Genomic DNA, 10789 nt, shown 5'->3' on the forward strand with positions numbered 1-10789 from the left:
AAATCATATGTTACTCACGAGATTTAACGGTGGTTTGTATACAGGTGCCAGTAAATATTGGCAAGTCGTCACTTTCATCTGTGTCAGAACTGTTTGCCCTTAAGTAAGAAAGCATATTTTAATTATGAGTGCAGTGTTACAACAGTAACATTGGGGTAGATTTTGACTTTGTGAGATAGTGTAAAACGAGTGACATCGAGTCGGCAGTCCGTTTTACATCTCTCCCGATTGAAGTCAATGGAAAGAAAAATCGGGAGCGATGTAAAACGGACTGCCGACTTGCTATCACCCATTTACACTATCACACAAGGTCAAAACCTACCCATTGAGATGACAGATTACCCATCTTCCACATTCTTTGAAAGAGGTTTAATCTCTAAATATAACAACAACAACAACTTGTATTTATATAGCGCCTTTAACGTAGTTCAACATCCCAAGGTGCTTCACAGGATACAATAAAAAATTGCCATTAATCCATAGGGTGAAACATTCACTGCCTAAAAGAGGCAGCGGTGAGGTCGAAGGAACCAGCATGGCCACTGAAGCATTACAGCAAACAATAAAATTAGCAATGAGAACTGCTTACACTCAGGACAGTGAAATGGCTCTGTAAGCAATGCCACTTGCGAAAAGATGAAGCAGCCGGCTGGAAGGGAGTAAAAGTTCAACTTCTTTCAAAGCATAACAAAGATTCTGGCCTTGAATTTCCATGGAGTTTGCCCCAATCTCCCGCTGTAACTTTGGTGGGGGATTGGCGAAAACTCTGGAGAAACAGCATGAAACAGCTGATTGCCTGCTGAAGTTACAAGAGAAATCCTGCAGAAATTCAGGGCCCCTATCTACTGTTCAGCATCCACCATTCTAACTCGTTCAGTCTACATTCAATAAGGAGACTACACAGTAGGAGAAAAACTGATGGACGGCTGCTGAGGACCGAAATGGACATTCATACCACTGTGTCAGCCAATAAGTTGGAAGCGGGGTGGAATATGTGGTTTTAATTTACTCATAAACTACAACAGAGTCTATTTACTCAGCAAACAGAGCCTCTACAGCAAATTCATGAACTACAGATATTCATTCTCGGGATCTGGGCGTCACTGGCAAGGCCAGCATTTATTGTCCATCTCTAGTTTCCCGGAGAAGGTGGTGGTGGGTCTTCTTCTTAAACCGCTGTAGTCCTTTTTTGTAGCAGCTTGATAAAAGAGTGGCTTGCTGGGCCACTTCAGAGGGCAATTAAGAGTCCACCACGTTGGTGTGAGACTGGAGTCACATATAGGGCAGACTGGCTAAGGACAGCGAGTTTCCTTCCCTAAAAAGGACATTAGTGAACTAGTTGGGTTTTTACTAAATCCTACAGCTCTAACACAGAGATATCTCCTTGAGGAAAATTATAGTGAGCCAGATGGGATTGCACTGGGTGAGATGCAGAGCACAAGCATGCAAGGGGAGCTGGACGTGGAACCTAAGGAGGAAGACACTTCTGGCTGTAGGGTCAAGTAGCTTCTCCCTTGGCTTGTCAAGAGCCAATGAATTCAGATCTCTCAGGGTCTGCTTTTAAAGAGACTTTTGTTTACACGTCATCAAACGTATAAGCAGCCACTAAAGATGGCAAATGACAGCGCCGCAGAAAGTGCGTTATTTGGAGGAGTCCGGTGCCTCTACTGTAACATAATGGATGACTTCACAGCACTGCTGTCCACCGTGGAGTGTGTGACAGCTCCAGGGACATCTGAAGCGGATCCCAACACCAGAGGCTCCAAGGGTAGTCTGCATTGCGTCCATGGTCTAGACTGATGTCGTGAAGACATGAGATGCCAGGTTGGAGAGAGTTATGTCTTCTGACCGCCAAACAATTGGGGTAAGCTACAGGCAAGTTTCTCACAGGGCTTCACTGAACTCCTTGGTATCATTGGGTCTGGAGATCAGTAGGCATGCAGAGCCAGATGCCTGGTACTTGTGCCATGGTAGGAACGCATTCAAATGATGGCTCATTCTCACACATTCATGCCCTGCCACCTCACCCTCTGAGGCCTACATACATGGCAGAACAGAAGGAAGTCCAGGTTGCCCAGCCAGCAACAGAAGCGATGCAGCCTGCAGCAAGTCAGGACTTGGCTGCTATGAGTTAAGGGCCAATTCACTTCCAGTGACGCACAGCAGCGAGCCACCTCACGCCATCCTGCCACTCAGATAGCATCTATGAGGAGCGTTAAATTAGGGTCAAGAGTTGACACTTCACACACTGGCACCAAGGAGAAGCACTGAGGTAAGAAGCACCAGACATGCATACACTATGGGTTTTCATTTTAAAAACAATCTGCACATTGCAGTTGTTGTGTCTGCAGATATAGTCTTTGGCATGGTTTGGGTTGACTTTCATAGATGGCATGGTTTGGGTTGACTTTCATAGATGGTATAAAAGGGAGCTATGTGAGTTGTGTGCACAAAGAAGGGTCTGTAGATGATGACATATCTGTGGAGATATGGAAGTCATGAGAATGCATCTTTATTTATGCTGAAGCAAAAAAATAAAATACTTCCATCCAAATAACACCTTTTACAGTAAAACTGGTTTTGTGAATGAATTGCTTTTTACCACGTGGAAGTGCAATGATTGCTGTAGAAAACTGTGGTAACCATTCTGCACCAACCATGTACTATGGTGGTTAGATGAAAGACCAGTTAATCTGTTTTAATGTTTGATGGAGGAACATTGGCTAGGACACAAGGAGAACTACCTGCTCCGAGAATAGTGGCAGAGAATTTTCCATATCCATCTGAACCATCAGAACAGTCCTGGTTTAGCGTCTCTTCCAAACGATGGCACCGCCAAAATGCATGATTTTGTCCCTCAATACTGGTCTGGAGTATTTGCCTAATCTTCTCCAGCCCTGGTACGTTAAACCCACAACACTCAGACGACAGCATTACCAAACAAGCCAAGCTAACACTTGTAAAGAATTATTTTTAAAAGACAATTTATCGTGAAGTAACATCACTTACCTCTTTCTTGTGGTACTTGCTCTCTGATTAACACTTTCCTTGTAGAATTGGAAACAAAAAAATTAAAATTGGACAATGCCATGAAAATCAAGGTTATAAAAGATAAGCAAACTAACTGTATTGCTTTCTGCATCTTAAATGGAAAAAGTAATATTAAATTATACATAACATAACAACATAAGAAGTAGGAGCAGGAGTAGGCCATACGGCCCCTCGGGCCTACTCCACCATTCAATAGGATCATGGCTGATCCGAACCTAGACTCACGTCCACATCCCTGCCCGCTCCCCATATCAGCTAGGAAACTGTCTATCTCCGTTTTAAATTTATTTAATGTTGCAGCTTCCACAGCTCTCTGAGGTAGCAAATTCCATAGATTTACTACCCTCTGAGTGAAGAAGTTTCTCCTCATCTCAGTTTTGAAACGGCAGCCCCTTATTCTAAGATTATGCCCCCTAGTTCTAGTTGATGTGCCTCAATAATTCCGAGACTCGATGTTAGCGAAACAAAACAAGGCGTTTATTAACTTAGAAAGTAACACGTAAGAGAGAGAGGTATCTTCCTTCTGGAGACTGAGGCCAGACTGAGCTAGCTTACAAAAGGGGCCAGGTATGGGCGGAGCCCTACACACACAGCACATTCCAGCACATTCCAATAAACAATACAATGAGGACTGGGGGAAGGGAAATGACACTGAAACCGACCACAGTCACAGGCAGTGATGAATGGAATATTTCATCACATTCACCCCTTCTATAGATTTAGTCTGTTCGGGGGTTTGATAGTCCTCTGCGACCGACGTGGCTGTTGTGGTGCCGCGGGTGTCGGCTGGGTGCCCCCGGTAGTCTCCTGGGTCTCTGCCGGGGGTGCCGCCAGGGTTGTTGAAGGGGTAGTTGGTGGGGGTGCCGTTGGTCGATGTTCTTCCGGGGGTGATGAAAGAGTAGTGGGTGGGTAAGAGTTGCTGTGATCGTTGTTGCTGCTATTGCCGTGGTTGTCGATGCCGGCTGGGGCGACGTCTTTTGTGGACACGGTGTCCTCCCTTCCGTCGGCGTGCCGGACATATGCGTATTGGGGGTTGGCGTGGAGTAGGTGTACTGGCTCCACGAGAGGGTCCGTCTTGTGGCCCCTCACATGCCTTCGCACGAGTACCGGACCTGGGGTGGAGAGCCATGACGGCATGGATACGCCCGAGGTGGATTTCCGGGGAAAGACAAACATTCGTTCATGAGGCGTGGCATTAGTGGCCGTACACAATAGCGACCGTATCGAATGGAGCACATCCGAGAGGACTTCCTGCCAGCGGGAGATAGGGAGGCCCTTGGTCCTTAGAGCTAGAGTGACTGCTTTCCATACTGTCCCGTTCTCTCGCTCCACTTGGCCGTTACCCCGGGGGTTGTAGCTGGTGGTACGGCTCGTGGCGATCCCCTTGGACAGCATGTACTGGCGTAGCTCTTCACTCATGAAGGACGCCCCCCTATCCGTATGGATGTAGCTCGGCATACCGAACAGGCAGAACAGGCTGTTGAGGCATTTAATGACCGTGGCGCTGGTCATGTCTGGGCAGGGGAAGGCGAATGGGAACCGGGAGTATTCGTCCACAATGTTCAGGAAGTAAACATTGCGGTCGACGGACGGGAGGGGGCCCTTGAAATCTAAGCTGAGCCGCTCAAAGGGCCGTGTAGCTTTGATTAAGTGGGCTCTATCTGGGCGGTAGAACCGAGGCTTGCACTCAGCGCAAGTGCGGCAGTTCCTGGTCAGAGACCGAACTTCCTCAATCGAGTAGGGTAAGTTACGGGACTTTATGAAGTGGAACACCCACGTGACCCCTGGGTGGCAGAGGTCGTTGTGGAGGGTCTGTAGCCGATCCCCGGTGGCGCTGGCACACATCCCTCGTGAGAGGGCGTCAGGGGATTCGTTAAGGGCCCCTGGCCGGTAAATGATGTCGTACTCGAAGGTGGAGAGCTCGATCCGCCACCTAAGAATCTTATCATTTTTAATCTTCCCCCTCTGTTTATTACTGAACATAAACGCTACCGACCGCTGGTCGGTAAGTAGGGTGAAGCGTTTGCCGGCTAGGTAGTGGCGCCAGTGGCGCACTGCCTCCACGATGGCTTGGGCCTCCTTTTCCACGGAGGAGTGTCTGATCTCGGGCCCTTGGAGGGTCCTCGAGAAGAAAGCTACGGGCCGCCCCGCCTGGTTGAGGGTGGCCGCCAAGGCGAAGTCAGACGCATCACTTTCCACTTGAAATGGAGTGTTCTCGTCCACTGCCTGTAGCGTGGCCCGCTCAATATCCTGCTTAATGCTTTTGAAGGCGGCGTGGGCCTCAGCAGAGAGCGGAAAAGAGGATGCTTTCAAGAGGGGGCGGGCTTTGTCGGAGTAGTTGGGGACCCATTGGGAATAATAAGAAAATAACCCCAGGCACCTTTTCAGGGCTTTGGGAGTGTTGGGCAGGGGCAGCTCCCGTAGGGGGCGCAATCGGTCGGGGTCTGGTCCGATTTCCCCATTCTCCACCACGCTGCCTAGTATGCAGAGGCACGTGGTGTTGAAAACGCACTTGTCCTCGTTGTAGGTGAGGTTGAGTTTTTGTGCGGTTTCCAGGAACCTCTCGAGGTTCGAGTCGTGATCCTGCTGATTGTGGCCGCAGATGGTGACGTTGTCGAGGTAGGGGAAGGTTGCCTGCAAGTGGTGGTCATCGACCATGCGGTCCATCTCCCTCTGAAAAACCGAGACCCCATTCGTCACCCCAAAGGGGACTCTGAGGAATTGGTAGAGGCGTCCGTTCGCCTCGAAGGCGGTGTACGGGCGGTCCTCTGGTCTGATAGGGAGCTGGTGGTACGCTGACTTGAGGTCGATGGTGGAGAACACCCGGTATTGGGCGATTTGGTTCACCATTTCTGATATGCGGGGTAGCGGGTAGGCGTCTAGTTGGGTGTACCTGTTGATCGTTTGACTATAGTCGATCACCATCCGTTTCTTCTCGCTACCCCTTACCACTACCACTTGGGCGCGCCACGGGCTGTTGCTGCGTTCAATAATGCGCTCTTTCAGGAGCCTGTCTACCTCGGTCGCGATAAATCGCCTGTCCTCCCAGCTGTACCTCCTGCTTTTGGTCGCTAATGGCCAGCAGTTAGGGGTAAGGTTCGCGAATAGCGAAGGCGGCTTTACCTTCAGGGTAGCCAGACCGCACACTGTGAGGGGCGGCTGGGACCCACCGTACTTGAGTGTGATGCTTTGGTGGTTGCACTGGAAATCCAGGCCCAAGATCACACTCGCACATAGGTTCTTCATGATTAATACTTTAAAATTATCGTATACAGTCCCGTTAACGCCCAATTGTACCGTGCAGTAACCCAGAATGGTCGATGTCTGGGTTTTATCAGCCATAGAGATGGTACCCTGAGCAGGGACCACCTTTAGGGAGAGTTGCTGTGCCAGTTCAGGGTGGATAAAACTCCCCGTGCTTCCACTGTCAATTAAACATTTAACCCGGCACCCGTTTACCTCGATGTCCACCATTGATTTGGATAGCGGGTGCGGCCTGGTCTGGTCCACTGTGACCGATGCCACTATAGGGCCCTGATCGATACAAGATGGCGTCCACGCTGTCTGCTCATAAGATGGCGGACCCCACGAGGTCGGGCAAGATGGCGTCCAAGATGGCCGCTCCCACGGCGCACACGCGGCGGTGGCGGGTTTTCCGGCGGTTGGTTTTCCGGCGGGGTTCCCTCTGCACACCTTCCCGAAGTGCCCCTTCTTACCGCACTTAAAGCAGGTGGTGCCTTTCGCCGGGCACAGGTTTCTGGTGTGTTTTGGCTGCCCGCAGAAGTAGCAGTTGGGTCCCTGACGCGTCGCGGCTGTCGTAGGGCTTCTGGGGGGAGAGCGGGGCCCCGCCGGTGTCGGGCTGCCAGGCGGGGAAGGTGCCTTCCAAGATGGCGGCGCCCTCGGTGCACACGTGGCTGCGTGGACGGCGCGGGCTGAAGAGTAGGCGTCTGAGTTTCTCTGGGCCACATCCAGGGATCGCGCGGTGTCCGCAGCCTGTTTCAGGTCCAACCCCGTTTTTTCCAGCAGTCTTTGCCGGATGTAAGTGGAGCTGAGGCCTGTGATAAAGGCATCGCGAACAAGCTCGTCAGTGTACACTGCGGCTTTTACATCTCGGCACTTGCAGTCTTTGCCAAGCATTTTCAGGGAGCTTAGGAACTCCTCCACCGATTCCCCAGGTCGCTGTGCGCGAGTAGCGAGCAGATGCCTAGCATACACCTCATTCGTAGGCTGCTGGTAATGTGCCTTTAAGATGTCGCAGGCGGCCAGGTACGTATCGGCGTCTTGGATGAGGGGGTAAACCCGGTGGCTTACCCAATTCCGCAGAATTCCGAGTCTCATCCTCGCAGCGTCCGTAGCGTCTTTGACGGCTGCGGAATTGTCCAGGAAGAATTCCATACACTCAAACCAGTGTCCGAAGCGTGCTGATGCGTCCGGAGCATGTTGATCCAAATCCAAACGTTCGGGTTTCAGGAGTTGATCCATAGTGTTGAAAAATAAGTTAATAAAATTGATGTGCCTCAATAATTCCGAGACTCGATGTTAGCGAAACAAAACTAGGCTTTTATTAACTTAGAAAGTAACACGTAAGAGAGAGAGGTATCTTCCTTCTGGAGACTGAGGCCAGACTGAGCTAGCTTACAAAAGGGGCCAGGTATGGGCGGAGCCCTACACACAGCACATTCCAGCACATTCCAATAAACAATACAATGAGGACTGGGGGAAGGGAAATGACACTGAAACCGACCACAGTCACAGGCAGTGATGAATGGAATATTTCATCACACTAGTCTCACCCATCAGTGGAAACATCCTCCCCGCATCCACCCGATCAAGCCCTCTCACAATCTTATATGTTTCGTAAGATCGCCTCTCATTCTTCTGAATTCCAATGAGTAGAGGCCCAACCTACTCAACCTTTCCTCATAAGTCAACCCCCTCAACTCCAGAATCAACTGAGTGAACCTTCTCTGAACCGCCTCGAGAGCAAGTATATCTTTTCTTAAATATGGAAACCAAAACTGTATGCAATATTCCAGGTGTGGCCTCACCAGTACCCTGTATAACTGAAGCAAGACTTCCCTGCTTTTATACTCCATCCCCCTTGCAATAAAAGCCAAGATTCCATTGGCCTTCCTGATCACCTGCTGTACCTGCATACCAACCTTCTGTGTTTCATGCACCAGTACCCCCAGATCCCTTTGTACTGTAGCACTTTGCAGTTTCTTTCCATTTAGATAATAACTTGCTCTTTGATTTTTTCTGCCAAAGTGCATAACCTCACACTTTCCAACATTATATTCCATCTGCCAAATTTCTGCCCACTCACTTAGCCTGTCTATGTCCTTTTGCAGGTTTTTTTATGTCGTCCTCACTCACTGCTTTCCCTCCCATCTTTGTATCGTCGGCAAACTTGGATACGTTGCACTTGGTCCCCTCCTCCAAATCGTTAATATAGATTGTAAAGAGTTGGGGTCCCAGCACTGACCCCTGACCAGTTACTGATTGCCAACCCGAGAATGAACCATTTATCTCAACTCTCTGTTTTCTGTTAGATAGCCAATCTTCCACCCATGCCAGTATATTACCCCCAATCCCGTGATTTTTTATCTTGTGCAGTAATCTTTTGTGTGGCACCTTGTCAAATGCCTTTTGGAAGTCCAAATACACTACATCCACTGGTTCCCCTTTATCCACCCTGTTTGTTACGTCCTCAAAGAATTCGAGCAAATTTGTCAAGCATGATTTCCCCTTCATAAAACCATGCTGACTCTGTCCGATTAAATTATGCTTATCCAAATGTCCTGTTACTGCTTCCTTAATAATAGACTCCAACATTTTACCAACCACAGATGTTAGGCTAACTGGTCTATAGTTTCCAGCCTTTTGTCTACCTCCCTTTTTAAATAAGGGCGTTACATTAGCAGTTTTCCAATCTGCTGGGACCTTTCCTGAATCCAGGGAGTTTTGGAAAATTACCACCAATGCATCCACAATCCCTACCGCTACTTCTCTCAAGACCCTAGGACGTAAGCCATCAGGTCCAGGGGATTTATCCGCCTTAAGTCCCATTATCTTACCGAGTACCATCTCCTTAATGATTTTAATCGTGTTTAGCTCCTCCCCCCCATAGCCCCCTGTTTGTCCAGTGTTGGGATATTTTTAGTGTCCTCTACTGTAAAGACTGATACAAAATATTTGTTCAGTGTATTTGCCATCTCCATGTTCCCCACCACTAATTTCCCGGTCTCGTCCTCTAAGGGACCAACATTCACTTTAGCCACCCTTTTTCTTTTTATATAACTGTAGGAACTCTTGCTATCTGTTTTTATATTTTTTGCTAGTTTACTTTCATAATAATCTATCTTCCCTTTCTTAATTAATCTTTTAGTTATTCTTTGCTGGCTTTTAAATGCTTCCCAATCTTCTATCCTCCCACTAGATTTGGCTACTTTATATGCCCTTGTTTTCAGTCGGATACTATCCTTTATTACTTTACTTAGCCACGGATGGCTGTCTTTTCTTTTACGCCCCTTTTTTCCTCAGTGGAATATATTTTTCTTGAAAGTTGTGAAATATCTCCTTGAATGTACACCACTGCTCCTGTACCGTCTTACACCTTAATCTATTTTCCCAGTCCACTTTAGTCAACTCTGCTCTCATACCTTCATAGTCTCCTTTATTTAAGCTTAGTACGCTGGTTTGAGATCCAACTCTCTCACCCTCCAACTGAATCTGGAATTCAACCATGTTATGGTCACTCATACCAAGGGGATCCTTTACTAGGACATTTTTTATTAATCCTTGCCATTATCTCATACATTGAGAATTGTAATTCAAATCTTAAGAAACAAATATGCTGAAAAATGACAGATTTTTAAATACTCAGATCTTTATAAACTTGAGTACTCATGAGAAGTGCAACGTCAGATTGCAGGAAGGTGCTAAGTGGAGAGCACTGGGGGTCAGTGTTTGGATCCCTGTTGTTTCTAATCTAAATACATGACCTGGAGAGCTGTTCAATGCAGTAGTGGATGTCACAGTGACTGACTGACCCCTGTGATACTCTCTGCAGGTGCCTGGAAGGTCCATGTGGCATTAAAGTTGAAGGCAATTGTAATCTTCAATGCCACTGGTGGTGCAGGGTTGTCCCTGTAGATCTTCATGGACCAGGCAGGACACCCCAGACACAGCCTCCAGGTTCACTCTAAATCTCATCATGCTACTGCTCCTCCACCATGTCCAGGTAGCTGGGTCTGGAACTTGGTGTTTGTTCTACAAATTGTGCACCGCCTTTGTGCTCCTGGGCTGCCCTCTCCAGCTCCCGCTGCACTAGCAGATAGCAGGCAATGACCACAAAAACTGTTCTGTGGGGTTGAAAAATTCTCTGTGCTATTAACTACCAGCAGTGTTGTGCTGATATTCCAAATACTGTCCTTCCTTCATAGAAGTTTACAGCACAGCCCTGGCTCTTCACTACAGCAATCCAAAACTAATTCCACCACCCCGCTCTGTCCCCATAACATTGTATCTACCTCTTCTTCCAATATTGATCCAACTTTCGCTTAAAAGATGCAATGATCTCGGTTTCAACCACTCCTGTAACAAAGCGTTTCATGCTTCAACAACGCTCTATGTAAATAAATTTCCCCTAGCCTCCTTGCTCATTCTCTTAGTGACAATTTTAAATTGATGACCTCTCCCATTAGGAATGGGAGTTCATTTTTATCTCCCCCTGCGC

At 48.1% G+C, this 10789-nt stretch overlaps 1 protein-coding gene across 7 annotated transcripts in view; it reads right to left on the reverse strand.

The window, feature by feature from the left end:
- Window positions 1-10789, reverse strand: part of phf11 (PHD finger protein 11) — a 66161-nt gene that overhangs the window by 25601 nt on the left and 29771 nt on the right. For 4 of the 7 annotated variants that reach the window (XR_015080790.1, XM_086006425.1, XM_086006424.1 and 1 more), the window contains exons 1-3: window positions 6511-10704; window positions 3010-3047; window positions 19-98 (exon numbers count right to left, since the gene is read on the reverse strand). Coding sequence is in view for 6 of the 7 variants with exons in the window: in XM_086006425.1 (XP_085862551.1) it covers window positions 19-98; window positions 3010-3047; window positions 6511-7533 (1141 nt within the window). In the remaining variant the exon portion in view is untranslated. Of the gene's footprint in view, window positions 1-18; window positions 99-3009; window positions 3048-6510; window positions 10705-10789 lie in introns of those variants that run through there. The other 3 variants (XM_086006427.1, XM_086006428.1, XM_086006429.1) reach the window with 1 other exon arrangement.

The sequence above is a fragment of the Somniosus microcephalus genome, chromosome 14 (genome assembly GCF_052327205.1).
Source record: "Somniosus microcephalus isolate GS21.2 chromosome 14, FLI_Smic_1.0, whole genome shotgun sequence".
NCBI classification, from domain to species: Eukaryota; Metazoa; Chordata; class Chondrichthyes; order Squaliformes; family Somniosidae; genus Somniosus; species Somniosus microcephalus.